Raw genomic sequence first — 27,787 nt, 5'->3', positions numbered from 1 at the left:
CCCCGCCGCCCAGCGCGGAGGCTGCGATGCCGGGCTAGCCGGGCTCCCCTCCCCCCGCGGGCCGGGGCCCACCCGCTCCCGTGCATCTGCCGGTGCAGTCCGCGGCCCTCCTCGCAGTCAGCGCGGCCTCCGCCGCCTCCGCCTCCCCCACCTCCTCGCACAGGCTTATCACCCTCTCTTCCGCCGTGGCGCCGCACTGCGGGCGGGGTCCCGGGGGCGGGCCTCCGAGACCCCCACCTCCCTCTCCTGCAGCCGGCGCGCCTTCAGATGCGCGCGCACGTGCTCGCGCTCGCGAACGGCGACGCCCCGGCGGGCAGGCGGGAGGCGTGGAGCGCGGGGCCTGGGAACCTCTCCCAGGCGTCGTCGGGCGCACGTTCCAGCTTCGCGTCTACGGGCCGCCTCGCGCCGCCACCGCCCCGCGGCCTCGGGGCCCGCTCACCGCCCCCGGGAAGGCGGCCGGCCGACAGCGAGCGCTGGGCGCTGGGTTGACCTCCGCGAAGCGCCGCTGTAGCGGGCAACAGGTTTTTGAGTTTTGTTTGTTTTTGATAAAGCTTTGCTTTTCGCCTGAAAGCCGCGAAAGCCACACCCAAAATGGCCCCCCGTGTACCGACGCTCTGTTGCTTTGCAGCCCCTTTCACGACACGCCGGGACCCCTTTACGGCCACGCCCCGGGTGGAAACACTGAGCTGGCGCGTGCCCGCGGGAGGGCGCGCTTGTGCCGTTGTCGCAGCCCTTCCCGTTTCCTGGTCACGGCCTTTCCCTTGGGTCTTGAGGGCATGGGTTTTAACTCTTGAGTTGTGATAGTGATTTTTCCACGCCAGAAGTACTGAGTTACACCAGACACTGTGACCAGGGGCTGCGAAGCCCCCGGCTACCTGCCTTCCCCACCTCCCTGAACTCCCCAAAGCAAACGTTGATTTGGCGCCTCAGCCCTAGCCACCTGGCACGGAGCGGGTCCTCAGGGAGAGTTTATTAAAACGAAATCGTTACCAAACTAATGTCTACGAGGAGATCTCTAACCACCCTGTGTGTCAGGGATGAATGATAAGTTCGTGTTCTCGCCCCGTGGCCCCTAGACACGGTAACACTAAAGATCGTGTGCCCACGCATTCCCTGTCGGGGACACAGGACGCCTGGGGGCCGGCGGGGCCGCACGAGCAGCTTTCTCCCAGGGCTCGGGCCGTCTTCCTAGTGACGTGGCGACAGGCTGCTGCACGTGCTCGTTTGGGAACCAAGCTGAATGCCTGCCGAGCAACCACAGATCTGGGTGGAGGCCGTCTCTCCCACTCAGCCCTGGGGCACCTGTCCCAGGCCGTACCCCTCCCTCCCTAGCCTGCCCTCCAGGGGCCACTTCCCAGTGTGGCTCAGACACCCGGGGAGAGGCGTCCATTCCTGGGTCCGGGTGCCTGTCTGGGTGTGTGGGTGGGAGGCTTTGCTCCCTCGGCTCGCCTCGCCTTGCCTTGGGGAGTCCCTTGCGCCAAGTGCCCAGGACCCTGAGGGGTGGAGGCGTCACTGTCCTGAGCAGCTGGGGGTTGTCGGGCGCGGGCCGCTGTGGCTCCCGGGGGGCCGGGGATGGCTGTGTGCGTGGGCTGGGTGCACGCGGGGTCTCGGCCGCCCCAGGACTCTGCACAAAGGACCCCTCCTCCTCTCAAAGTCATCGATGGAGCTTCTCTGGAATTCTTTGCCGAAATCCCAAGGTAGAATCCAAGGGTCCAAGACCATTTGCATCCAGCACACGTTTTCCTTTTCTGTAGGAACTTTTTTGTCGTCGTTGTTTTTTAACCAGCACCACACCATACTTCAGAAAGCCATGTTTCGTCTATCCTGGATCGCTACAGTGAAGTATTACAGTTGTACAATTCCCAGTCTGGCCTTGGCTTGCTCGGATAAAACTTTGTATGTATTTTGTAAGGCATAGATTCTAAATTGTAATGATGTCCTGTGCAAAAAGGAAAAATATTAACTAAATTGTAAATTTTATTGTTTTAACGTATATGCGTGTTTAGCGACGTTTACATTTTGAAATAAAATTTATGATCCATTAAAAAAAAAAAAGACTGTGTGTGTGTGGGGGGGGGCCTGCTTGCACAAGTGCTGTGGACTTGGGCCTCAGTTTTCCAGTGGATCAGGTAAACAAAAAAAATGTTGTCTGCCATTCCAGTTCTGTTAATACAAGGATCAAGTCATTAGCCACTGTGGTTGCCCCCTCACCTCACTGTGGTGTGCCCTGAGAGGAATTCGGGATGGAACAATAGAAAGGATTTTGTGCTTTGGACATACCAGCCCCGAGATAGTTCAGATACGTATCTAAGGAAAAATTTCATTCACCTCAGGTTCTTGCATCTTCCCATGCACAGAAAAGCACTGAAGTCATTAACTTGAGATGTCTCTTTCTTTGTGATTAGTGGTAATGTTTTGATATTTGAAACATGTTTTTTTCCCAGCAAAAAAAATTCGTATATAGCCTGGCTCCTCTGTTGCCTCTTTGGAGCAGATCCTTAAGAGCCATCTGAGAGACTGTTTCCCAGGCTATAGTCCTCAGTAAGGTCCCCAAATAAAACTGAACTCACAACTCTTTATTTTTTTTTTTCATTTTTTAGTTTTATTTAATTAATTTTTTTATACAGCAGGTTCTTACTAGTTATCCATTTTATACATATTAGTGTATACATGTCAATCCCAATCTCCCAATTCATCCCACCACCACCACCACCCCCTGCCACTTCCCCCTTTGGTGTCCATACGTTTGTTCTCTACATCTGTATCTCTATTTCTGCCCTGGAAACCGGTTCATCTGTACCATTTTTCTAGGTTCCACATATATGCGTTAATATACGATATTTGTTTTTCTCTTCCTGACTTAACTTTACTCGGCATGACAGTCTATAGATCCATCCACGTGTCTAAAAATGACCCAATTTCGTTCCTTTTTATAGCTGAGTAATATTCCATTGTATATATGTACCACATCTTCTTTATCCATTTGTCTGCCAAAGGGCATTTAGGTTGCCTCCATGACCTGGCTATTGTAAATAGTGCTGCAGTGAACATTGGGGTGCATGTGTCTTTTTGTTTTTTTGGTTTTTTTGGCTGTGTTGGGTCTTTGCTGCTGTGCACGGGCTCTCTCTAGTTGTGGTAAGCGGGGGCTACTGTTCATTGTGGTGCGTGGGCTTCTCATTGCGGTGGCTTCTCTTGTGGAGCACCGGCTCTAGGCGCGCAGGCTTCAGTAGTTGTGGCACGTGGGCCCAGTAGTTGTGGCTCTCGGGCTCTAGAGCACAGGCTCAGTAGTTGCGGCGCACAGGCTTAATTGCTCTGTGGCATGTGGGATCTTCCAGGACTAGGGATCGAACCCGTGTCCCCTGCATTTGCAGGCAGATTCTTAACCACTTGGCCAGCAGGGAAGTCCCAAAATGCCCATTACTGAAAATCTGAGAGTTTAAAAAGGACAAGAGAGAGGCCTCTAGGAACTGAGGGTGACCCCCAGCCGACAGCCAGCAAAGACATGGGGACCTTAGTCCTACATCCCCTAGGAACTAGATTCTGCCAACACCCGGAATGAGCCTGGAAGCAGAATCTTCCCAGAGCCTCCTGATAAGATGCCGGTCAGCTAACACTTTGCTTTTGACCTCGTCAGACCCAAAGCAGAAAAACCTGCTAAGCTGACTGGGACTCCTGGCTTTCAGAACTGTGATAATAAACTTTGTTGTTTTGAACTGCTAAAATTGTGGTAGTTTGTTACAGTAGCAATAGAAAACTAGTGCAGGAGGGGTCTGGTTGGAAGTGGGGCTTGAAGTCTAGTCTGCAGAACATTTATAGAAAGTTAGAAGAAAGTTGATCATGAGCCTAAGGGTGGGGGAAAGTGAGTAAAGACCCATCCCCTTGCCTTATTCTCCTCTGACCTCTCTCTCTTTTTTCTTTCTTCTTCTTTTTTTTTTTTGGCTGCACTGAGCGGCTTGTGGGATCATAGTTCCCCAACCAGAGATTGAACTCAGGCCCACAGCAATGGAAGTGCTGAGTCCTAACCACTGGACCACCAGGGAATTCCCCTCTGACCTCTCTTTTCATTCATTTTGGACTCTCTCTGTGTCTCTCTTTGTCTGCGTGTGTCTCTCTCTTTTTATTTATTTAGTTAGTTAGCTGCACCAGGTCCTCGTTGTGGCAGGCAGGCTCCTTAGTTGTGGCGTGTGAACTCTCAGTTGAGGCTTGCATGTGGGATCTAGTTCCCTGACCAGGTATTAAACCTGGACCCCTGCATTGGGAGTGTGGGATTTTATCCACTGCATCACCAGGGAAGTCCCTCTCTCTTTTTTTGCTAAGATGTGTGTTGCAAGTATCTTCTCCCAATTGAGACTTGACTATTTTTTCAAAATAGACTTTATTTTTTAGAACACTTTGTTTTACAGAAAAGTTGAGAAGATAGTAGAGAGTATGTGGTTCAACTTTTCACTTTGATGAAGGTTTCTTTGATAAACACAAGATTGTAGTTTAACATTAGAAAACAATTACGGTAAAGTATGGATACCATAAAATCTACCATTTTAACCATTTAAAAGTGTGCAGTTCAGTGGCATTAAGTATATTCACATTGTTGTGCAACCATTACTACCATCAATCTCCAGAACTTTTCATCTTTCCAAATTGAAACTCTACCTATCAACCAATAACGCCCCATTCCCCTCCCCCAATCACTGGCAGCCACCATTCTGCTTTCTGTGTCTGTGAATTTTTTTTAATTAATTAATTAATTTTTGGCTGCGTTGGGTCTTCGTTGCTGCACGCGGGCTTTCTCTAGTTGCCGCGAGCGGAGGCTACTCTTCGTTGCGGTGTGCGGGCCTCTCATTGCAGCGGCTTCTCTTGTTGCAGAGCATGGGCTCTAGGCGCGCGGGCTCAGTAGTTGTGGCTCGCGGGCTTAGTTTCTCTGCGGCATGTGGGATCTTCCCGGACCAGGGCTCGAACCCGTGTCCCCTGCATTGGCAGGCGGATCCTTAACCACTGCGCCACCAGTAAAGTCTGTGAATTTTAATGCTTTAGCTTTAAAAAAAATTGAGGTGAAATTCATGTAGCATGCAATTAATCACTTTAAAGTGTAGAATTCAGTGACGTTTAGTGTATCCACAATGTTGTGTGCCCAACAGCTCTCTAGTTTTAAAGCTTTTTCATCACCCCAGAAAAACACCCATTACCCATTAAGTAATCACTCCACACTGCCCTTCCCCTCATCCCCTGGAAGTCACTAATTTATTTTCTGTCACTATCGATTTACCTATTCTGGATATATTGTATGTATTAGTCTGCTGGGGCTGCCACGATGGAATAGTACAGAAGGGATGGTTTAAATGGCAGAAATTTATGTTCTCACAGTTCTGGCAGCTGGCAGTCCAAGATCAAGGTGAGGACAGGTTGGTTTCTCTGGGTCCTCTCTCCTCGGCTTGTAGATGGCTGTCTTCTCCCTGTGTCCTCACATGGCCTTTCTCTGTGCATGACCATCCTTGGTATCTCTTCTTCTTCTTATGAGGACACCAGTCATGTTTGATTAGGATCCCACCCTTACAACCTCATTTAACCTCAGTTACCTCTTTAAAGGCTACTATGGTCTGAATGTTTGTGTCTTCCTCAAAATTCATATGTTGAAATCTTAACTTCCAACGTGATGGTGTTAGGAGGTGGGCCTTTGGGAGGTAATGAGGGTTGTGGAATTAATTAAAGAACCCTCAGCTGAAATTGGAGTCAGGACAGGCCATGCATTGTCAACAACTCCAAACAGGAAGAGACCAATGCCTACATCTCAGACAGGAAGGTGTTGCCTACTTTACTATCCAGCAGGAAGAAAACTTCTCTCCACCAGATGACAGCCCAGCCAACCAGAGACTATAGCAGCCCAACCAATGAGAAGCCTCCATACTTTGGATTGGACTCCCAACTCCTCCACTGGACTCTCTAGTTATTATAGCCCCTCCCAAATATCCCTCTTTCCCTATAAAAGCAAGTTCCTCTTCCTTGTTCTCTGGATTTGCCTGTGGTACACCAAATGCAATTCCTCTGGTTATTCCTCAATAAACTCAGTTTTGCTCATAAAATAACTGGCTGTTATATTGTTAAAGTTGGCAGGGTAGAGTCCCCATAAATGGGATTAATGCTATTATCAATGAGACCCCTCAGAACTCTCTAGCCCTTTCCACCATGTGAGGACTCAGTGAGAAGACATTGGCTATACACTAGGAAGAGAGCTCTCAGCAGAACTTGACCATGCTAGCACCTTGATCTTGGACTTTGATCCAATTTTATTTCTAGAACCCTAGATAAACTCTGCTACTGATGCTGAAGATTTAGCTTTAGATTCTTTCAAATCTATGAACTGTGAGAAATAAACTTCTGCTGTTTATAAGCTACCCAGTCTGTGGTATTTTGTTATAACAGCCCAAATGTTAGACAAAGTCTTAGTCACATTTGGGATTACAGTTTCAACATATGAATTTTATTTATTTATTTATTTTTCAGATTCTTTTCCATTATAGTTTATTACAAGATATTGCATATATTTCCCTGTGCTATACAGTAGGACCTTGTTGTTTTTCTATTTTATATAAAACAGTTTGTACTTGTTAATCCCAAACTCCTAATTTATCCCTCCCCCCTTTCCCCCTCAGGTAACCATAAATTGGTTTTCTATGTCTGTGAGTTTGTTTCTGGTTTTTTTTTGGCCATGCCACGTGGCATGTGGGATCTTAGTTCCCCCTCTAGGGATCGAAACTGTGCCCCTTGAGGTGGAAGCACGGAGTCTTAACCACTGGACCACCAGGGAAGTCCCTGTTTCTGTTTTGTAAATATGTTCATTTGTATCATTTTTTTAGATTCCACATATAAATGATATCACATGATATTTGTCTTTCTCTGTCTGACTTACTTCACTCAGTATGATAATCTCTAGGTCCATCCATGTTGCTGCAAATGACATTATTTCATTCTTTTTTATGGCTGAGTAATATTCCATTGTATATATGTACCACAACTTCTTTATCCATTCATCTGTCAATGGACATTTAGGTTGTTTCCATGTCTTGGCTATTGTAAATAGTGCTGCTATGAACATTGGGGTGAATGTTTTTTTTTTTTTTTTTTTTTTGCGGTATGCGGGCCTCTCACTGTTGTGGCCTTTTCCGTCGCGGAGCACAGGCTCGGGACGCGCAGGCTCAGCGGCCATGGCTCACGGGTCCAGCTGCTCCACGGCATGTGGGATCCTCCTGGACCGGGGCACGAACCCGTGTCCCCTGCATCGGCAGGCAGACTCTCAACCACTGTGCCACCAGGGAAGCCCTGAATGTATTTTTTGAATTAGAGTTTTCTCTGGATATATGCCTAGGAGTGGGATTGCTGGATCATATGGTAGCTCTATTTTTTGTGTTTTTAAGAAACCTCCATACCATTTTCCATAGTGGCTGAACCAATTTACATTCCCACTAACAGTGTAGGAAGGTCCCTTTTTCTCCACAGCCTCTTCAGCATTTTTTATTTGTAGACTTTTTATGATGCCATTCTGACCAGTGTGAGGTGATAACCTCATTGTAGTTTTGAATTGCTTTTCTCTAATAATTAGCGATGTTAAGCATTTTTTCATGTGCCTGTTGGCCATCTGTATGTCTTCTTTGGAGAAATGTCTATTTAGGTCTTCTGTCCATTTTTCATTTGGGTTTTTTTTTTTGATATTGAGTTGTATAAGCTGTTTGTATATTTTGGAAATTAGCCCCTTGTCAGTTACAGTGTTTGCAAATATTTTCTCCCAGTCTGTACGTTGTTTTTGTTTTGTGTATGGTTTCCTCTGCTGTGCATAAGCTTTTAAGTTTCATAAGGTCCCATTTGTTTATTTTTACTTTTATTTCTATTGCCTTGGGAGACTGACCTAAGAAAACATTGCTATGATTTATGTCAGAGAATGTTTTCCCTATGTTGTCTTCTAGGATTTTTATGGTGTCATGTCTCATATTTAAGCCTTTAAGCCATTTTGAGTTTATTTTTGTGTATGGTGTGAGGGAGTGTTCTAACTTCATTGATTTACATGTAGCTGTTCAGCTTTCTCAACACCACTTGCTGAAGAGACTGTCTTTTCTCCATTGTATATTCTTGCCACCTTTGTCTAAGATTAATTGACTGTAGGTGTGTGGGTTTATTTCTGGTCTCTCTATTCTGTTCCATTGATCCACATGTCTGTTCTGGTGCCAATGCCATGCTGTTTTGATTACTGTAGCTTTGTAGTATTGTCTGAAGTCTGGGAGGGTTATACCTCCAGCTTTGTTCTTTTTCCTCACTATTGCTGGGTCTTCTGTGGTTCCATATAAATTTTAGGATTATTTGTTCTAGTTCTGTGAAATATGTCATGGGTAATTTGATAGGGATCACATTAAATCTGTAAATTGTTTTGGGTAGTATGGCTATTTTAATAATATTAAATCTTGCAATCCAAGAGCATGGGATATCTTTCCATTTCTTTCAATCATCTTCAATTTCCTTTATCAATGTTGATCAATCCTTTATCAAGTTCTCAGCATCTTTCCCCTCTTTGGTTAGGTTTATTCCTAAGTATTTTACTTTTTTGATGCAATTTTAAGAGGGATTTTTTTTTACTTTCCCTTTCTGATATTTCATTGTTAGTGTAAAGAAGTGCAACAGATTTATGTATAAACATATGAATTTTAAGGGACACAATTCAGTCTACTTTGGTCATTTCATATAAAAGGAATCATACAATATGTGGCCTTTTGTGGCTGTCTTCTTTCAGTTAAGATAATATTTTCGAGTTTCATCCAAGTTATCGCATGTATCAGTACTTCATTCCTTCTTATGGCTGAATAATATTTCATGGATATACCACAATTTGTTTATCCATTCCCCCATTGATGGCCATTTGGGTTGTTTCCATCTTTTGGCTATTATGAATAATGCTGCCCTAAACATTCTTGTAGAAGTTAATATTTTAATTTTGATGAAGACAAAATATAAAGCTTTCCTTTTATGCTTTCTTTGGGTCTTATTTTAAGAAATCCTTCTCTACCCTGAAGTCATAAAAATGTTCCTTTATATTTTCTTCTAAAATATTTAGTGTTTGGTTTTTCTTATTTATGGATAATCCATCTGGAAATGAGGTTTGAGGCAGGAATCTAATTGCAATTTTCTCCACATGTATAGCTAGTTAGCCTAGCCCTGTTTACTGAATACTTTATCCATTCCCTCTGGTCTGCATTGTAACATCTGTCATGTATCAAGTCTCCATTTTTCCTTGTGTCTGTATTTGTTCCATTGGTCTTTATCTCTGGGCTATGATCACACTGACAATTACTAAATTAGCTTTATAGTAAGTATTGACATCTGGTTAAATATGGCAGATTCCCTTCCTGGATCTTCTTCAGAAATGTCCTGACTTTTTTGCTTGTTGTTCATCTAAAATTTGAATCAATTTTTAAATTTTGACCCAAATGATCAAACAGACTCACCTGATGAGATTTTTGGGGGATTGAATTGATTCATTGGACCAATTTCGAGAAGAAGTACAATACTAATTCAGTCTACTTAGTTGTTCCTCATTGTGTTTTAATAGAATTTTATAATTTTATGCATAAAGATTTTACATCCATTTTGTTAAAATTTCATACTTACCATTTGTATTGGATTGAATAGTGATCTTTCCCCAAATACATGTCCACTCTGACCCTCAGAATGTGACCTTATTGAAAATAGGTCTTTGCAGATGTAATTAGTTAAGATGAGCTCATACTGGATTAGGGTGGGCTCTAAATGCATGATGGGTGTCCTTACGTGAAGGCCAAGCAAAGATGCAGAAACACAGGGAAGATGGTCGTGTGACAACAGAGACAAAGATTGGACTGATGTAGCCACAAGTCAAGGAAGGCCAAGGACTGCCAACAATCACCAGAAGCTGGAAGAGGCAAGAAAAGATTCTCTCCTAGAGGCTTCAGAGGGAACAGGGTCCTGCCAACACCTTTATTTCTGACTAGTACCTTGCAGGACTGTGAGAGAATAAATTTCTATTATTCTAAGCCACCCAGTTTGTGGCAATTATGGTATCCATAGGAAAATCATCCACCATTAAAAATTTTTTTTTGAATAAACAAATGGGACCTTATCAAACTTAGAAGCTTTTGCACAACAAAGGAAACCATAAGCAAAACTAAAAGACGACCTACAGAATGGGAGAAAATATTTGCAAATGAAGCAACCGTCAAGATATTAATTTCCAAAATATACAAACAGCTCATACAACTCAACATCAAAAAACCAAACAACCCAATCAAAAAATGGGTAGAAGACATAGATAGACATTTCTCCGAAGAAGGCATACAGATGGCCAACACTCACATGAAAAGATGGTCAACATTGCTAATTATTAGAGAAATGCAAATCAAAACTACAATGAGGTATCACTTCACACCAGTCAGAATGGCCATCATCAAGAAGTCTACAAATAACAAACGCTGGAGAGGGTGTGGAGAAGAAGGACCCCTCCTACACTGTTAGTGGGAATGTAAATTAGTATAGCCACTATGGAGAACAGTATGGAGGTTCCTTAAAAAACTAAAAGTAGAGTTACCATATGACCCAGCAATCCCATTCCTGGGCATATATAAGGAGAAAAACTCTAATACGAAAAAGGTACATGCACCCCAATGTTCATAGCAGCACTATTTACAATAGCCAAGACGAGGAAGCAACCTAAATGTCCATCGACGGAAGAATGGATACAGAAGATGTGGTACATATACACAATGGAATACTGCTCAGCCAGACTTACTCAGAAGTAAGTCAGACAGAGAAAGACAAATACCAAATGATATCACTTATATGTGGAATGTAAAAAATAATATAAGTGAATTTATTTACAAAACAGAAATAGACCCACAGACATAGAAAACCAACTTATGGTTACCAAAGGGGAAAAGTGGGGTTGGGGGATAAATTAGGAGTATGGGATTAACAGATACACACCACTATATATTATATAAAATAGATAAGCAACAAGGATTTACTGTATAGCACAGGGAACTCTATTTAATATGTTTTAATAACCTATAATGAAAAAGAATCTGAAAAATATATATGTAACCGAATCACTTTGCTATACACCTGAAACGAACACAGTATTATACATCAACTCTACCTCAGTGAAAAAATAAAAAAATCTTTTTGGGTATTACAAGTGATAGCTTTTAGAAAATATATTTCTTTGGGGAATTCCCTGGCAGTCCAGTGGTTAGAACTCCAAGGCTTCACTGCCGAGGGCCCGGGTTAAATCCCTGGTAGGGGAACTACGATCCCTGCGCGGCGCAGCCAAAAAAAAAAGAAAAAAGAAAAAGAAAAAAAAAGAAAATATATTTCCTCTGGTGAATAGAAACACTACTGACTTTTAGGTATTGATTTTGTTTCTAGAAAACTTGCTAACCTCTACTAGTAATGCTGATAATTTATCTTTAGATTCTTTCAAATCTATGATGTTTCAAAAACATTTCATTGGAATGTAATGATAATATCAGTGGTGGTTTTAAAAATATGTCCGCAAATTCTTTGCTACTTCCCTTGTCCAGAGGTGGAACTTTTTTTTTTTTGGCCATGCAGCATGCGGGATCTTAGTTCCCTGACCAGGGATGGAAACCACACCCCCTGCAGTGGAAGCGTCCAGTCCTAACCAATGGACTGCCAGGGAAGTCCCAGGTGGGGGAACTTGATTCCCCTTCCTTGGAGCGTGGGCCCGACGTGCTGAAGGAATACAGAAGAAGTGATGGTACATTTCACTTGTAATATCCAGTTGTCAAAAGACTGCAGCTTTTCAGGAATTCCCTGGCGGTCCAGTGGTTAGACTCTGCGCTCTCACTGCCCAGGGCACGGGTTCAATCCCTGGTCGTGGAACTAAAATCCCACAAGCCCCCTGGTGCAATTAAAAAAAAAAAAAGACTGCAGCTTTCACCTGTGCTTTCTCTGTCTCTCTTGGATCGCTCCCTTTAGGGGAAACCACCTGCCTAGGAGTTGGTACAAGACATCTGTATACAACTTGAATTCAGAAAACGGAAGAATGGGAGGCACATAGCACGTCTAGCTGACAGGAGCCCTTAAAGTCCACAGGCGGGAGGGCAAAGCCCCAGCTCAGGCCGTGCAGCACCTCCTGCTTTTGCTGTCTAAGGGGAACTACTCAGGGAGGCTCTTCCTTTTTTTTTTTTTTTTTTCATTCTCCAAATATTTATTGAGCATCTAATATAAACCAGACAATGTGCTTGAAATACACTGTTAACAAGACAAAGAAGCTCCTTAACCCAAGGAACTCACAGTCTAGCATAAAGGCAAATATTAATCAAATAATCCCACAAATAAATCATCACAGACCATGATAAATGCTGTTTATCGTAAAAAGTCATGACAATCCGTGAGAGGATATCCCCTGGGGGCTTGATGTTCTCAGACAGTAGGAGGTGACGTTTCTCCATGAAGAGACATTTACGTTCTGAAGCATGAACAGGAGTCGCCTAGGACAGGGGTAGGGGTAGGGGAAGGACAGCGTGGAGCCGTCCAAGCAGAGGCACAGCGTGTGCAAAGACCCCAGGGCGGGAGAGGGCACAGAGCACCTGAGGGCCTGAACTAGACCGGAGTGGCTGACAGCAGAGAAGAAACAGGAGAGTGGCCCGAGATGAGAAGGGAGCAGGGTAAGGACCTCGGCCTTTATCCCAAGAGAAATGGGGGCCACTGAGGTTTTTAAGCAGGGGACTGACATGCTAAGATGTGTACTTCATGATCACTCAGCCGCTCTGTGGAGAATGAACTGGAGAGGGCCAGAGGGGAAGTGCAGAGGCCAACGTGGGAGATAAACAGAAGGAAAAGAGAAAATGAGAGGGTGTGAGCAAGCCCATGTCGGTTGGGAGGCAAACCGGTAGAGATTAAGGACTTGGGCTCGGACTCGAGTTGCCCAGTTGTGTCCTGGCTTTGTCACTTACTCTGTGATCGTGAGCAAATTACCTGAGCTCATCTCTAAAACAGGGATACTATCTGTCTACCTCCTAGATTGTGTGAGGATTAAATGACCAATACATCTCAAGAACTTGTGGTATCTGGCACACAGGAACGTGCTGTGGCCCCAGGCCACACAGCTACTACCTAGAAACAGATAAATACTGGACTGCTCCGATTAAAGCTGGGGGTGGGCGGACCGGGCCCCGAGCCTCGTCCACGTGTCCACCCCTAACCACCACCTTGTCCCAGTCTCACCCACGCAGCCCTAAATGCCTGGGACTTCACAGACTCCCTGTCTGCCAAAGAAGTTTGGCTTCAGAGTGGCCTGTTGGAAGCCTGTCTCCTGGGCACTGTGTGAAAACATGGGGTGACGGCAGCTGACCTGTTTAAGCGTTCCAGCACACAGGGCCACTCTCAACTTTATAACATAACTAGACTAAGAACCTCAGAAGGCTTTTGCTTCCCATACTTCATCTAAGGGAGTCTCTTCCCTGTCTCTCATCTTCCCAGGCCATGTATGAAATATGCCCTGGGAAGTGCACCCTTTTGGGGGTAATACAGCTTTTTTTTTTTTAGAAGACTTATTTATTCATTTTATTTATTTAATTTTGGGGGCTGCGTTGGGTCTTTGTTGCTGCGCGTGGGCTTTCTCTAGTTGCAGCCAGCGGGAGGTTACTCTTCATTGCGGTGCGCGGGTTTCTCATTGTGTGGCTTCTCTTGTTGCGGAGCGCGGGCTCTAGGTGTGCAGGCTTCAGTAGTTGCAGCACGTGGGCTCAGTAGTTGTGGCGCACGGGCTTAGTTGCTCCGTGGCACGTGGGACCTTCCTGAACCAGGGGCTGAACCCGTGTCCTCTGCACTGGCAGGTGGATTCCTAACCACTGCGCCACCAAGGAAGTCCCGGTAATGCAGCTCTGGAAGCCTGCTTCATGCTGCTGCAAGCGCCAGACTCAGGAGTTCCTCCAGACGCTGGACAACTGCAGGATTTGCCACACCTGGCCTGGAATTCCTTTGGCAATGTCATTTCTTCAATACCCTACGATGCTTCCTGTTTACTTTCAGTCAGCTCCAATGTGCGGTAATCACAGACAAAAATCTCATGAAGACTCTGGTTTTCTGTTCAGTGGTCTCTGTGCCCTGTCCTTCCTGGTTCTTTCAGCTCAGTGGTGTCCATGTGAACAAGTGGCTTTGATAGGAAGGTGACAGTTATCATCTGGTCTTTGCTGCTTGGCTGGCATTCACTGTCTGGGAAAGAACCTTTAAAGGAGATGCTTGAAAAAGATCTTGGGGCCTCGGTCTCATCTCATCTGGAAGACAGTTTCTTCTGGAGCCGTCTCTTATAACTGTTTCAGGTTGGGGTGCAGACATCCTTGCCATTTTCAATTCCAAATGACCAGTAGTGGCGGCCTCTTTGGCCTCCTTCAAAGAAGCTACTCAGGAAGCACAGTTGAGTGACGACCTTCAGCTGCTGCTTCTTTGGCTCAATCATGGTGTTCATGCCAAGGCCATGCCCATCCTCCTTCAGAGACTAGGTTCAGGACTAAACTTACAGTGCCTGTCACTCCTGTTTCTCCCGTGGATGAAGCAAGTAAGAGCCTAGGGTGCTAAATCTCACGACAAGTTTCCATAACGCTCTCCACCCCCAAGCCCTCTCCTGGGCCTGTAGGAGCTAGTGAGCCATTGCTAGCTTGTGCCCGGCTTCCCGCCCTCCACCCCACCTTGCTGCTTGCTGGACTGTCCACGGAGAATTAGGCCAACTTTGTACTCAGGCCTGTGGAGGGAAAGCTGCTCATTTCCCTGCGTTCCTCGCGTATGCTCAGGAGTTGGGGCCAGCCTCCTCCCCTGGCAGGGGCTACACTACCTTGTCCTCCCTCTTGTCTAACGTGACATGCCTTTGGAGCCTTGCTGCTCATCTGAACGCCCTCTTCCTTTGTTATCCTCCAACACCCCTCCCCCAACCCACTGGATTCTCCTTGTTCATTGCAGGCTTTCCCAGCTGGCTCCTGGCTCTCCTCCCGCCCCATATCCTGCCGCCATCATCCTAGGTGAGTTCCACGCTCACACGGTCACCATTCCACACCTGGGCCCCCAGGTCCTTGGCCTCTTCATATCCAATAAGCAACTCCATGCCCCTTGGCCACTCATTCCCAAGGGTGAGTTAGGGCTTGTTACTGCCCCCAACCTGCTCGGTACCTGCTCGGCCCTCCTCTTTTCTGACCCCATCCTTCCATCGCTTTCATTACAGTCGCAACCATCCTTTTTATTTTTTAAATAAGTATATTTATTTATAAATTTATTTATTTTTGGCTGTGCTGGCTCTTCGTTGCCGCGCGCAGGCTTTCTCTAGTTGCGGCGAGCAGCAGCTACTCTTCGTTGTGGTGCACGTGCTTCTCAGCGCAGTGGCTTCTCTTGTTGCGGAGCACGGGCTTTAGGTGCGCGGGCTTCAGTAGTTGTGGCACGTGGGCTCGGTAGTTGTGGCTCGCGGGCTTTAGAGCGCAGGTTCAGTAGTTGTGGTGCACAGACTTAGTTGCTCCGCGGCATGTGGGATCTTCCCGGTCCAGGGCTCGAACCCGTGTCCCCTGCATTGGCAGGTGGATTCTTAACCACTGCACCACCAGGGCAGCCCCTGGCACCCTTTGTAAATTTATTTATTTATTTTTGGCTGTGTTGGGTCTTTGTTTCTGTGCGTGGGCTTTCTCCAGTCGTGGCGAGCGGGGCCACGCTTCATCGCGGTGTGCGGGCCTCTCACTGTCACGGCCTCTCCCGTTGCGGAGCACGGGCTCCAGACGCGCAGACTCAGTAGTTGTGGCTCCCGGGCCTAGCCGCTCCGCGGCATGTGGGATCCTCCCGGACTGGGGCACGAATCCGTGTCCCTTGCACTGGCAGGCGGACTCTTAACCACTGCGCCACCAGGGAAGCCCGGCACCCTTTTTAAAACCTCACTGGGCCCTCAGCTCCCTTGAACGGCTTTCTCCTGCAGCTCCCCTGCTCTGCACTTCCCCAGCATCCACTTACTGTGCACGGTCATGGCTGCAATAACGCCCTCAACACAACCCCAACCTCTTACTCCTGTTTCCTTTTATTTCCCCTCCACTCCTCTCTGTCAAAAATGCAGCCCTTACAAAAATAAACAAATGGGACCTAATGAAATTTAAAAGCTTTTGCACAGCAAAGGAGGCCATAAACAAGATGAAAAGACAACCCTCAGAATAGGAGAAAATATTTGCAAACAAATCAACTGACAAAGGATTAATCTCCAAAATATACAAGCAGCTCATGCAACTCAATATCAAAAAAACAAACAACCCAATCCAAATATGGGCAGAACACCTAAGTAGACATTTCTCCAAAGAAGATATACAGACTGCCAACAAACACATGAAAGGATGCTCAACATCACTAATCATTAGAGAAATGCAAATCAAAACTACAGTAAGAGGGCTTCCCTGGTGGCGCAGTGGTTGAGAGTCCACCTGCCGATGCAGGGGACATGGGTTCGTGCCCCGGTCTGGGAAGACCCCACATGCCGCGGAGCGGCTGGGCCCGTGAGCCATGGCGGCTGAGCCATGTGCGTCCAGAGCCAGTGCTCCGCAACGGGAGAGGCCACAACAGTGAGAGGCCCGCGTACCGCAGAAAAAAACAAAAAACAAAAAACTACAATAAGGTATCACCTCACACCTGTCAGAATGGCCATCATCAAAAAATCTACAAACAATAAATGCTGGAGAGGGTGTGGAGAAAAGGGAACCCTCTTGCACCATTGGTGGGAATGTAAATTGATACAGCCACTATGGAGAACAGTATGGAGCTTCCTTAAAAAACTACAAATAGAACTACCATACGACCCAGCAATCCCACTACTGGGCATATACCCTGAGAAAACTATAATTCAAAAAGAGTCATGTACCACAATGTTCACTGCAGCTCTATTTACAATAGCCAGGAGATGGAAGCGACCTATGTGTCCATCGACAGACGAATGGATAAAGAAGATGTGGCACATATATACAATGGAATATTACTCAGCCATAAAATGAAACGAAATTGAGTTATTTTTAGTGAGGTGGATGGACCTAGAGTCTGTCATACAGAGTGAAGTAAGAAAGAGAAAAACAAATATCGTATGCTAACACATATATATGGAATCTAAAAAAAAAACCAACAAGTAGTTCTGAAGAACCTAGGGGCAGGACAGGAATAAAGACAAAGACGTAGAGAATGGACTTGAGGACACGGGGAGGGAGAAGGGTAAGCTGGGACGAAGTGAGAGAGTGGCATGGACATATATACACTACCCAATGTAAAATAGATAGCTAGTGGGAAGCAGCCACATAGCACAGGGAGATCAGCTCGGTGCTTTGTGACCACCTAGAGGGGCCGGATAGGAAGGGTGGGGGGGAGGGAGACGCAACAGGGAGGAGATATGGGGATACATGTATATGTTTAGCTGATTCACTTTGTCATACAGCAGAAACTAACACACCATTGTAAAGCAATTATACTCCAATAAAGATGTTAAAAGAAAATGCAGCCCTTGATCATTTGGGTGTTGCTAGGGACCATCACCAGTGAGGCTGCAGGAAAGTCCAAGGCTTGGGGGAGTCCAGTCTCAACTGTTATAGGTGGTAAAGAAACGTTCTTTGAAGAGGCAAAAAATACAGGTGAGTTTGGGAATAACAGAATGGGAGGATTTGTGAATCACAGAGAGTTTGAAGGAAGGAGGAATAGGGATATAAATGAGGAGAAAGGAACTACAGAGCATTACGGGGATCAGAGAAGGGGAAAATAGAAGTGACCAAGGGAGGGTCTTACTTTGGGCAGCGACTGAAGCAAGCCCTGTTTGCATTTATAGTTATCTGGCTACAGTGTTAAGCAGATAACAAATCCCCCCTTATCTCTGGAAGGTGGTGGAATCTCCTGTTTATCTGCTGCCTGGAAGGGGGAGGGTGAGTTTGGGCTTTCTTTTGCCTTGGAGTCATTAGAGGGCAGAGGAGGGGCTTCCCTGGGGGTCCTCCGTACTTCCAATGCAAGGGGCTCGGGTTTGATCCCTGGTCGGGGAACTAAGATCCCACTTGCCATGCGGCACGGCCACAAAAAAAAAAAAAAAAAAAAGAGGGCAGAGGAGAGCAAACAGCTACGAATGAATGAGTAAGAAAGATCATTTTTCAGACAATGCCCTGAGCTAGTGGGACATGTGATGAAAAGTGAGGATATAGGCCTCAGAGAGAAGGACAAGCCTTTCATCCAAACACAGGATAGGAAAAGGATGAAAGTATCAGTCATCTCAGTCTCGGTTGTGTCATCCTAACAAAAAATACCCAGATCTCAGGGACTTAAAACAACGCAGGTTCTTCCTTGTTGGTGCTGCCTGTTCAGCATTGGTTGGCAAGGAGCACCACCATCTTGAAGGTTGTTGGTCCCTGTGTCAGAAGAGAACCTTGGAGGGTCTCATGTTGGAGGCTGTGGCTTGGATGTAACTGTATGTTACTTTCCCTCACAATTCACGGCTAGAATGACTGACACACACACACACACCCACCACCACCACCACCACCACCACCACCACCACCACCACCACCACCACCACCACCACCACCACCACTGGGGCGCAAGGGAGTACAGTCTGACTAGACGTGTGAAAGATGAGGAATTGGAATTTATTTGGTGAACAGCACTCACGATACCTACGGCATTTTTACCGCAGATGAGCTTTATCTAGAAGTCATACAGAATGCCAGGGTTGGAAATGAACCTCAGAGACAAGCCAGTACCTGCCCAAGATCACACAGAGAGCAGGCTGCCTGGGGGCCAGGTCTCCTGCTTCCCAGCCCCCTGGACTCCCGAGGTTTTATCTCTGGCAAGGTTAAAAACACTTTAGACTCACCTCCCTTCACCTGGAGTCAGACTTTCACTAATGCTCCCCACGCCCCCGGCCCCAGACGTGAATGTGTCCGTGGCTGTTGCCAGTCCTACTGTAGTGTCCACTAGAGTTAAATCGGCTTTCTTCCCAGGGGTCATCTCAGCTGATGAAACCAGACGCAGAAGCCTCCTTAGCACTACTTTGTGATCTCCCGGGCCTGATTCTGATCAAGGGGGGGGGGACCGGCAGATTTTGAGCATTCCGCACACTTTGCCTCCATCCATATCTCTGCGGAGGTTGTTACATAATACCTGGTTTCTCTCTTCCTGAATGCCTCCCCAGACCTCCACGCTCCCACAGCCCCCGTGTTTCTTTCTGTAATAGCGCTTTGATACAAGAGGACACTTGTCACATCGGAGCAAAGATAGACCTCAGCTTCATGGGGCCTCTGCTGTGTCAGGAACCTGTCCAAGAACCGCAACAGGCCTTTCTGCACAGCTTTCCATGACCTACCTCTGAACAGCCAGGACACGGAGAGAGCCTGGGGCCCATGAGGGACATATGGGTCTGTAATAAAAATGCTGGCAACTCTAGCTAGACTCAATTTAATATACAGCCCGGTAAGACTGCCTCTCAGAATGGATCCTTACCACATTCTTTGCTTAGAAAACACAAGATTCAGTCGCTCCTCCAACTGCTAGCAAGCCGAGACTGATTTCAGGAGCTGGGGAAATTGGGCATTGTTGGCTGCATTGCAATTGTTACTGAAATCACAAGGAAGAGGAATTAAGGAGTGAAAATCTAGGACGATAGTTCTCAAAAACTTCTGGGTGTGTAAGAATCACCTCTGAATACTTATAGCACAATGAAGGACATGCAGCCAGTAAAAAAAGAATGCGGGTCTGGATGTTCGGCTAGGGTTAACTTGCAAACTATAGTTTTAAGTGGGGGAAAAAAAAACATTCACAGGTGTGTTTCTACTTACGTACAAAAAAGATTGGAGAGTTATATATGTACATGTGCAAACACACAGTATTTGCAAGGATATACAAGACACTGGTGAATGGCTGTCTTCCTAGGATGCTAGGGAGAAGAGGGGATCACTTTTTTTTTTAAGAAGATGTTGGGGGGTAGTTTATTAATTTTTGCTGTGTTGGGTCTTCGTTTCTGTGCGAGGGCTTTCTCTAGTTGCGGCGAGCGGGGGCCACTCTTCATCGCACGCGGGCCTCTCCCTGTCGCGGCCTCTCTTGTTGCAGAGCACAGGCTCCAGACACGCAGGCTCAGTACTTGTGGCTCACAGGCCTAGTTGCTCCGCGGCATGTGGGATCCTCCCAGACCAGGGCTCAAACCCGTGTGCCCTACATGAGCAGGCGGATTCTCAACCACTGCGCCATCAGGGAAGCCCGGGATCACTTTTTTTTCTTTTGAATTCTGTGCCATTTGTATTACATCTTTTAAAAATAAATTACCAAATGAAATGTGGTATCCTGAGACAGAAAAAAAGAATTACTGGAAAACTAGTGAAATAAGAACGAAGTGTAGTCTACTTAGCACAGGTCCTACTTTTGGCAAATGTAGCTTTTGGTGGTTGTTTTTCCTGGTTCTTCATTCATCATATCCACTCCTCCCCACTGCTGGCTTTTTCTCCTACTGTTCCCTATGTGTGGGATGTCCCCCATTCTCTCCTCCTTTTTGGAAGCTGTACCCATCCTTCAAGGCCAAGGTCACCAGTTACTTGCTCTGAAATACTTTCCTTGCCTTCCCCCACTCAGTGCTCTAAGACATGGTATCCAGCTTGGGACAGACACATGGTTACTATTGTTTCACACTTGCTAGCAGCTGGATTCCCAGGAAGCAGACTTTACGGTGAAAATTAGCATACAGGTGAAGTTCTGAGGGATGCTCAACTGTAGACACAGAGGACTGGAGGGCCGACTGTACTATGTCATCTGACATAACGAACTTGAACAGCCCTGGATTTTGGTATCTGTGGGAAGCGGGGGGGGTCCTGGAACCAACCCACTGCTGATAGGAGGGACAACTGCATGCTCTTTCCTCAGCCAGTTTCCACAGCAGCACGAGAGATGAACCTTCCCTATGATCAAGGCTTACTGAGAGCCTCCAAAACCATAAGAAATTCACCCCCCATTTAACGAAGATAACATTCAAGGAGAAAAATTTCATTTTTAAAGAAACAATATTTCTCAGTCAATAACCTTTTAAGCCTTGTCTTTTCAAGCAAATGAATACTTTTATTAACATGGTAAAATTTTTTTTTAAACACACGGTAGGGTTTTGACCTCAAATACTTGTCAGGTCTGCTACTGAAATGAACTTACAGCTAGACAACTTATGAATCTTGAAGACACCTAGTCCCTGTGCAGTTTAGGGTCCAAAACAGACAGCCCTTGCTTTTCTTCCCCAGACCCTCAAGGGCCTTTGCAAATATCGCTTTCATTTTATGTCCAGAATCCCCTGAAATGCATCAGGATATTACATCGATTACACAGAATACCAAGACCTATCTCGTCTCCTAGTCTAGGTTCCATGTCACATAAAGCTGAGTTACGTTGTCCAAACAATCTGACCAGACAAGTTACATCAGTGTGCCGCATAAAACCTAAAATTTGAACAAAATACATCTCTCCTCCTTTGGTCTCACATAGAAATTAAAGTCCCCAAACACAACACCATCCCGCAGCCCTTCTTTTGGTTCATCAGTCCCAGCCAGATCAGCCCCCTCCTCATTCCCAATTGAAGTCTGGTCCGTTCTTCAGCTTCGTTGGCAATCGCTGCATGGAGTCGTCTTCCAGAAATAATGCATTTCCTTCAACACCTTCAGAGCCGGAGAACTCCAACTGAGTCTCATCTGTTACACACAGACCCAAAGTTCCAGGGAGCTATCAGGTCACACAAGAAAGAGCAAAGCACCTCAAAAATTTAGAAATAACGAAAGCCCAGAAACAAATGTGACTGCTGCGACAGCTTACAATCTAGGCCCTAATTCTTGTGAGAGCATTTTCCAAATCAAAGGTACCTCCCCAAACAAAAACAATTAACAGTCAAAACTCATACTGAGGTCATTAACCACAGACCATAGCAGAAACGTAGTGTGAGAACAGAGTGTAGACAGAGAAAAAAAGAGAAAACAAAAGGCTCTCTGGTTTCAGCTTCTCCAGGGTGTCAGCCAATCTCCATCAGTTGACCAGAATCCACTGGCTGTAAACCTGAAGTGCAATTGGGAGAAACTCATCATTAGGAAGTGAGAAAACCCTCACAAACTCAGCCTCGCAGGACACCACCTCTTCTGCATGCCACCTGACCCCTTCCAGTCTTCCAGCAAAATCTGGAAGCGTCCAATAATGGCCTTCCCTCTGACAATTCTGTATTTCTACCCCCCTTTGCTCAATGGCCTGTACCGTGATTTTGTTATTACCCTACAGTTATCCTACTGATCGTGACCTTTGGTTTCAACCAAACACGTACAAGTCAAAACCAACCAACCAACCAATGTGCTCCCCCAAATTACCAGAGACGTAACAAAAATAAATAAACGGTACCTACCAACACCTCCTAAAATGAAAATTGAGCACGCTTTTATTCTCTTCTCCCAACTCCCATCCCCCGCGGATCATTAGTAAATAAATGTCCCCGAAGCTGACCCAAGCGTCGGGCGACGCCTGGGACCTCCGTGCGGCTCCCGCCGGTCCCCGCCTTACCGCCGACCCTCCTTCAGGACGACTCGCTCTTCTCTATCCGCCGGACCAGCTCCACCAGCATCTCTGCCATCTTCGCGATCTCCTTGGCCTTCTCCTCCGCCTTCTCGCACCGTTTGGTCCCTCTGCCCTCGACTCCGTCGTCCGCGTTCTGCAGATGGTTGAGCGCGCTCTCCTCCGAGGCCTCCACCTGCGTCTTGATCTGGATGAGCATACTATCCATCTCCCACAGCTTGCTCCGGTTCCGCAGGTAGGCTCTCCCGTGCTCGCGGCTCAGCGCCGCGATGTCCTCGCGCATCTCGTTGATGACCGGGAGCAGGAACTGCTCGAAGTCCTCCTCGGGCTCCAGCACCTCCACCTCCTCCGGCTCTGCCAGCTCCACGATGTCCAAGGGCCGCATCTTCCCCCGCTATTCCGGAACCGCAGGACACAAGTCGGCTGCGGAGAGAAAATGGAGACTCGCTATGCTTACCAACACACTTCCAGAATATTCTTTAAAACTTTTACCCCTTTTAAACTTTTAGCCTCACAGAAGCCACGGAAACAAGCGACTTACGAGCAAAGAACCGGAGGACAAAATGGAGTCGCGGCCGTCAACCAGCGCCCTGCGTGTTGCGGCCCCTTTCACGACACGGCCGTGCCTCTTTACGGTCACGCCGCTGGTAGAACTAGGTGCGGGCGCGCGCACGTCAATAGAGGGCGACGCAATCCGCTCTACCACGGCCGCGCGCGCACACACCCACACCCACGCGCGCGCGCACGCTCTCCCTTTTCCTCCCCTCCTCCTACTCCTCCGCGCTGCGCCCCTCCGCTACCCACGCCCGCGCGGACGTGAATGCACGAGCTCTCTTATCCCCCTCCCCCTTCACCCCGTGCTCCTCGCCTCCGCTACCCACGCACGCGCGGACGCGCACGCACGAACTCCCTTATCCCCCTCCCCTTTCACGCTTGTGGTGCGCCTAACGGCTACCGCACGCGCGTACGCGCGCACTCTCATATTGCCTCCCCCGCTTCACCCTCGTGCTGAGCCTGGCCGCTACCCTGGCTTTGGAGGTGAGCCCTTCTGGTGCTCCCTCCTCCTAAAGGGTTTCTCTTAAAGGGTTTCCATCTTTTGAAGATGTCAACGCTGTCTTCCTACAGTAAACGGGGACAGCCCTACGTAATAATGTACTCAAAGTATGTGACATTCCTGGTCCATCGCTGATAGCCCCATCCTGTTTACTACCACGACTGGACCCCTCCCTAATGTCTTACTGGCTTATTTTCTTCTTTTTTTTTTAAAAAAATATATTTTTATTTTATTTTAGGCTGCGTTGGGTTTCCATTGCTGCGTACAGATCTTTCTCTAGTTGAGGCGAGCGGGGTCTATTCTTTGTTGCGGTTGCGCGGGCTTCTCATTGCGGTGGCTTCTCTTGTTGCGGAGAACGGGCTCTAGGCACACGGGCTTCAGTAGTTGTGGCACGCGGGCTCAGTAGTTGTGGCTGGCGGGCTCTAGAGCACAGGCCAGTAGTTGTGGCACACGGGCTTAGTTGCTCCGCGGCGTGTGGGATCCGTCCCGGACCAGGGCTCGAACACGTGTCCTCTGCACTAGGTAGGCGGATTCTTCACCATTGAGCCAGCAGGGAAGCCCCTTACAGGCTTATTTTTGTTCCTTTTCGGATAACGGTCACACGTGTCTGGGTGTCTTTTCACCAGACCAAGCCCCCCCCATCCCCAGGGTAAAAGGCCTGGTCTGTTTTATCCTGAGGTTCCACTGGCCTACTCTTTTTTTTTTTTTTTTTTTTTTTGTGGTACGTGGGCCTCTCACTGTTGTGGCCTCTCCTGTTGCGGAGCACAGGCTCCGGATGCGCAGGCTCAGCGGCCATGGCTCACGGGCCCAGCCGCTCCGCGGCATGTGGGATCTTCCCGGACCGGGGCACGAACCCGTGTCCCCTGCATCGGCAGGCGGACTCTCAACCACTGCGCCACCAGGGAAGCCCTCCACTGGCCTACTCTTTACGCCTTTTTGTCGGGTCGAACGCTCCTTGAGGGACGTATTCAGCTCTATGTCTCTAAAGCCTGGAGCAGAACTTGGCATATGTTAGTAAATTTGCTTTACCCTTCACTTAACACAAAATTTTAAGGAAAGATAAGTTAATTTCATAGCCTATTGACCCAGTCACAAAAGAGCAATAAAAATGTCAGGAGAGCTTGCACCGGTGCATTGGTTTGGCTTCTGTTTTCCAGTCAAAATGGACACAACTCCCAGTTTTGAATATAGCAGAGTTAATAATGAAGAGATACAATAATCATGAAAATGCTTTGTAAAGGGCTTCCCTGGTGGCGCAGTGGTTGAGAGTCCGCCTGCCTATGCAGGGGACACGGGTTCGTGCTCCGGTCCGTGGAAGATCCCACATACCGCGGAGCGGCTGGGCCCGTGAGCCATGGCCGCTGAGCCTGCGCGTCAGAGCCTGTGCTCCGCAACGGGAGAGGCCACAACAGTGAGAGGCCCGCGTACCGCAAAAAAAAACCCCACAAAATAACAAGAAAACAAAATGTTTTGTAAATACCAAGCTTAGACATAGGTAAAGTGCTTATTTTTTGTTGACTTTCCACGGTTCTTTATATCTGGTTGCTCTTGTAAAAATCCAACTTCAGGGCTTTCTTGATATATCAGAGGCAGCTAGGTCATAAATTCTTTGTGTGAAAGTAAGGAAATGGCTCAAATAATGAGATACCACTACACACTTGTTAAAATGGCCAAAACCCAGCCCACTGACAACACCAAAGCTGGTGAGAATGTGGAACAACAGTAACTCTCATTTATTGCTGGTGGGAACGCAAAATGGTGCAGCCACTTTGGAAGACAGTGGCAGTTTCTCATCATGCGAAGCGTACTCTTACCATACCACACGGCAAATGTGCTCTTTGATATTTACTCAAATGTATTGGAAACTTATGTCCACACGAAAACCTGCAATATGGATGTTTCTAGCAGCTTTATTCATACTTGCTAAAATTTGGAAGCAATCAAGATATCCTTCAAAAGGTGAATGGATGGGCTTCCCTGGTGGCGCAGTGGTTGGGAGTCCGCCTGCCGATGCAGGGGACACGGGTTCGTGCCCCGGTCCGGGAGGATCCCACATGCGGCGGAGCGGCTGGGCCCGTGAGCCATGGCTGCTGAGCCTGCGCGTCCGGAGCCTGTGCTCCACAACGGAAGAGGCCTCAGAAAAAAAGATTAAAAGGCAAAAGGGCCTACAGAAGACTGATGTCTTTTCAACCCTATTCCTCTTTCCTCTGTGGTATGTGGGATCTTCCTGGACCAGGGCTCGAACCCGTGTCCCCTGCATTGGCAGGTGGATTCTTAACCACTGCGCCACCAGGGAAGTCCAAATTAAATGATTCTTAATTTTGTTTTATTTTCATATTTTGGGGTCAATCCTTTTTTTTTTTTTTTTAGGTCTCAAAAATTTTCATGGGGCTTCAGAAAGCTCCTTCGTCCTGGGCTCTGTGTAGCAGCCGCCTAAAGGGTAAAGAGAGCTTGCTGGGGGCAGGAGATAGGAGAGGGTGACCCAGAGAAGAGCCTCCAAAGTAGAAACCCACTTAAGCCCGGGCCCTCCCCCTTCCAGAGGAAGCTGCTGTTGCCCAAGTTCCAAAAACTGGGCCGAAGTAAGAAGTCCTGAGACCCCAGGGGAAGCAAGGGTGAGAGTGTCCTGCCTGTGCAACCCAGTGTTAATGGGTCACCTCCGAGGGAAACAGCCTGTAAGACAGTAACGAGATGTAACCTGAGCAAGGCTCTCTGCGCTGGTCAGAAACTCCAAACTGACACAACCAGTTTGGAAGAGTCTGAGGGATTTTTGTTTGTTTTGTTTCTGCAGTGGAGGATATCCGACATCAGGAGTAGCGGATCTGAATTCAATTCATAAGGCCGAAAAAGATTCTGCCTGTGGGAAATGCAGGGATGATGTTTCCGGTATTAGAAACGATTTCGTCAATGGAAAAAGAAAGAAGTCTCACTCTTCTAAGAGAATTTCACTAGCATAAATCAATTTAATAATAACTGTGTTAAGGCATAAAAGGGAGCAGGTATTATTATAGGCCCATTATTGGCCCCATTTTGCAGATGGAGAAACTGAGGCTGGGGGAGATGTAACATGGCTTGTAGGGGTCTTGTCCAGGTTCAGCTGGCGGAACCCAAGCTGGCTTGCCATCAGATACAAGAGAAAAAGATGAGGACTTCGGTATTTTAAGTTCATTGAAATTAAGAAAGGCTGCTTTGGGTTTTTTTTAAGCTTAGCAAAGGAGTTAAAAGCAGAGTGACTTCATGTAACAAAATTCCCAGAAGACACATGTTCTCACCAAAGTCTTAATGCAGTATTGCTCTAGCATCGTGCTGGGCATGAATTGCTCATTTCACCAAGCAGGTGTCAGACATCACATCAGGAATAAGTTTCCTCTTGAAAGCCCTTGGAACCAAATCATTAACGAATCCAGAGGAATCACTTAGGGATATGAGGGATTTTCAAATGGCGAACACTTTGGGAAAAGAGGGTAACTGCGGAAGAAACAAATGACATTCAAAGACTAGATACTGCGAAGATGTGGAGATTATTATACGCACTCAAGACCACCATCAGCGGAATTACTGAAAGTAGTTCCTCCTCCTTCCCCCTGTAATATCCTAGGGAGGGATGAATCGAGGGGAGAATGCCTAGCACGAACCCCCAAGCTCCTGCCTCTGCCTCTTCCCACGTGGCAAAGAGACACGTAGCCACAAAGCCACGAAGCTGAAGAGGACACGCGTGTCATCGGCTCAGGCCACTTCACACACGCTGACGGAAGTGTGTACCTCAGTGGTCTTCAAGCTCTTCAGACCAGATACCCTTATCAGAAAAAGTGTGTGACCAGCACTCCTGTGACCGAGCAGGACCCTATGAGGCCTTCCCCAAAACAGATCCCCGCCCACGTCCTCCACCTGCCTTTTGTTTGTATAAAAACTTTAGTCAAAGAATAAATTTAATCAGAGAAGTGAGAAAATGCAGAAAAAAAGGAAAACACTCAAGCCAGACAAAATAATAATACTTTAGCCATTCAACAAAGTCAAGGACCTTTAGTTCCTCCTCAGGGGCTATAGATAATATTCTGAGCCATGTCCTTTGAGCTGTTTTGCAGATCCCGAAACCTCCACCAGGTGGAAGACGTTAGCTGACCCCAGAAGAAGCACTGTAGA

At 47.0% G+C, this 27,787-nt stretch overlaps 1 protein-coding gene across 2 annotated transcripts; it reads right to left on the bottom strand.

Annotated features, from left to right (window-relative positions):
- Positions 1-21,088: 21,088 nt before the first annotated feature.
- LOC101285146 (MORF4 family-associated protein 1) lies at positions 21,089-23,245 on the bottom strand. Of its 2 annotated transcripts, XM_012531347.3 has the most exons (3): positions 23,135-23,245; positions 22,582-23,016; positions 21,089-22,089 (listed from the first exon to the last, which is right to left on the bottom strand). In XM_012531347.3, the coding sequence occupies exon 2, from the start codon at positions 22,976-22,978 to the stop codon at positions 22,595-22,597; it is 384 nt and encodes a 127-aa protein (XP_012386801.1). In that variant the 5' UTR covers positions 22,979-23,016; positions 23,135-23,245; the 3' UTR covers positions 21,089-22,089; positions 22,582-22,594. The 2 variants fall into 2 exon arrangements, with proteins under 2 accessions (XP_012386801.1, XP_033275351.1); XM_033419460.2 differs by having other exon boundaries at positions 22,582-23,154.
- Between the last annotated feature and the right edge of the window lie 4,542 nt (positions 23,246-27,787).

This window comes from Orcinus orca, chromosome 4 (assembly GCF_937001465.1).
Source record: "Orcinus orca chromosome 4, mOrcOrc1.1, whole genome shotgun sequence".
Classification (NCBI taxonomy): Eukaryota; Metazoa; Chordata; class Mammalia; order Artiodactyla; family Delphinidae; genus Orcinus; species Orcinus orca.
Note: the sequence above shows the minus strand (reverse complement) of the source record. Positions and strands in the feature narration are given on the sequence as shown.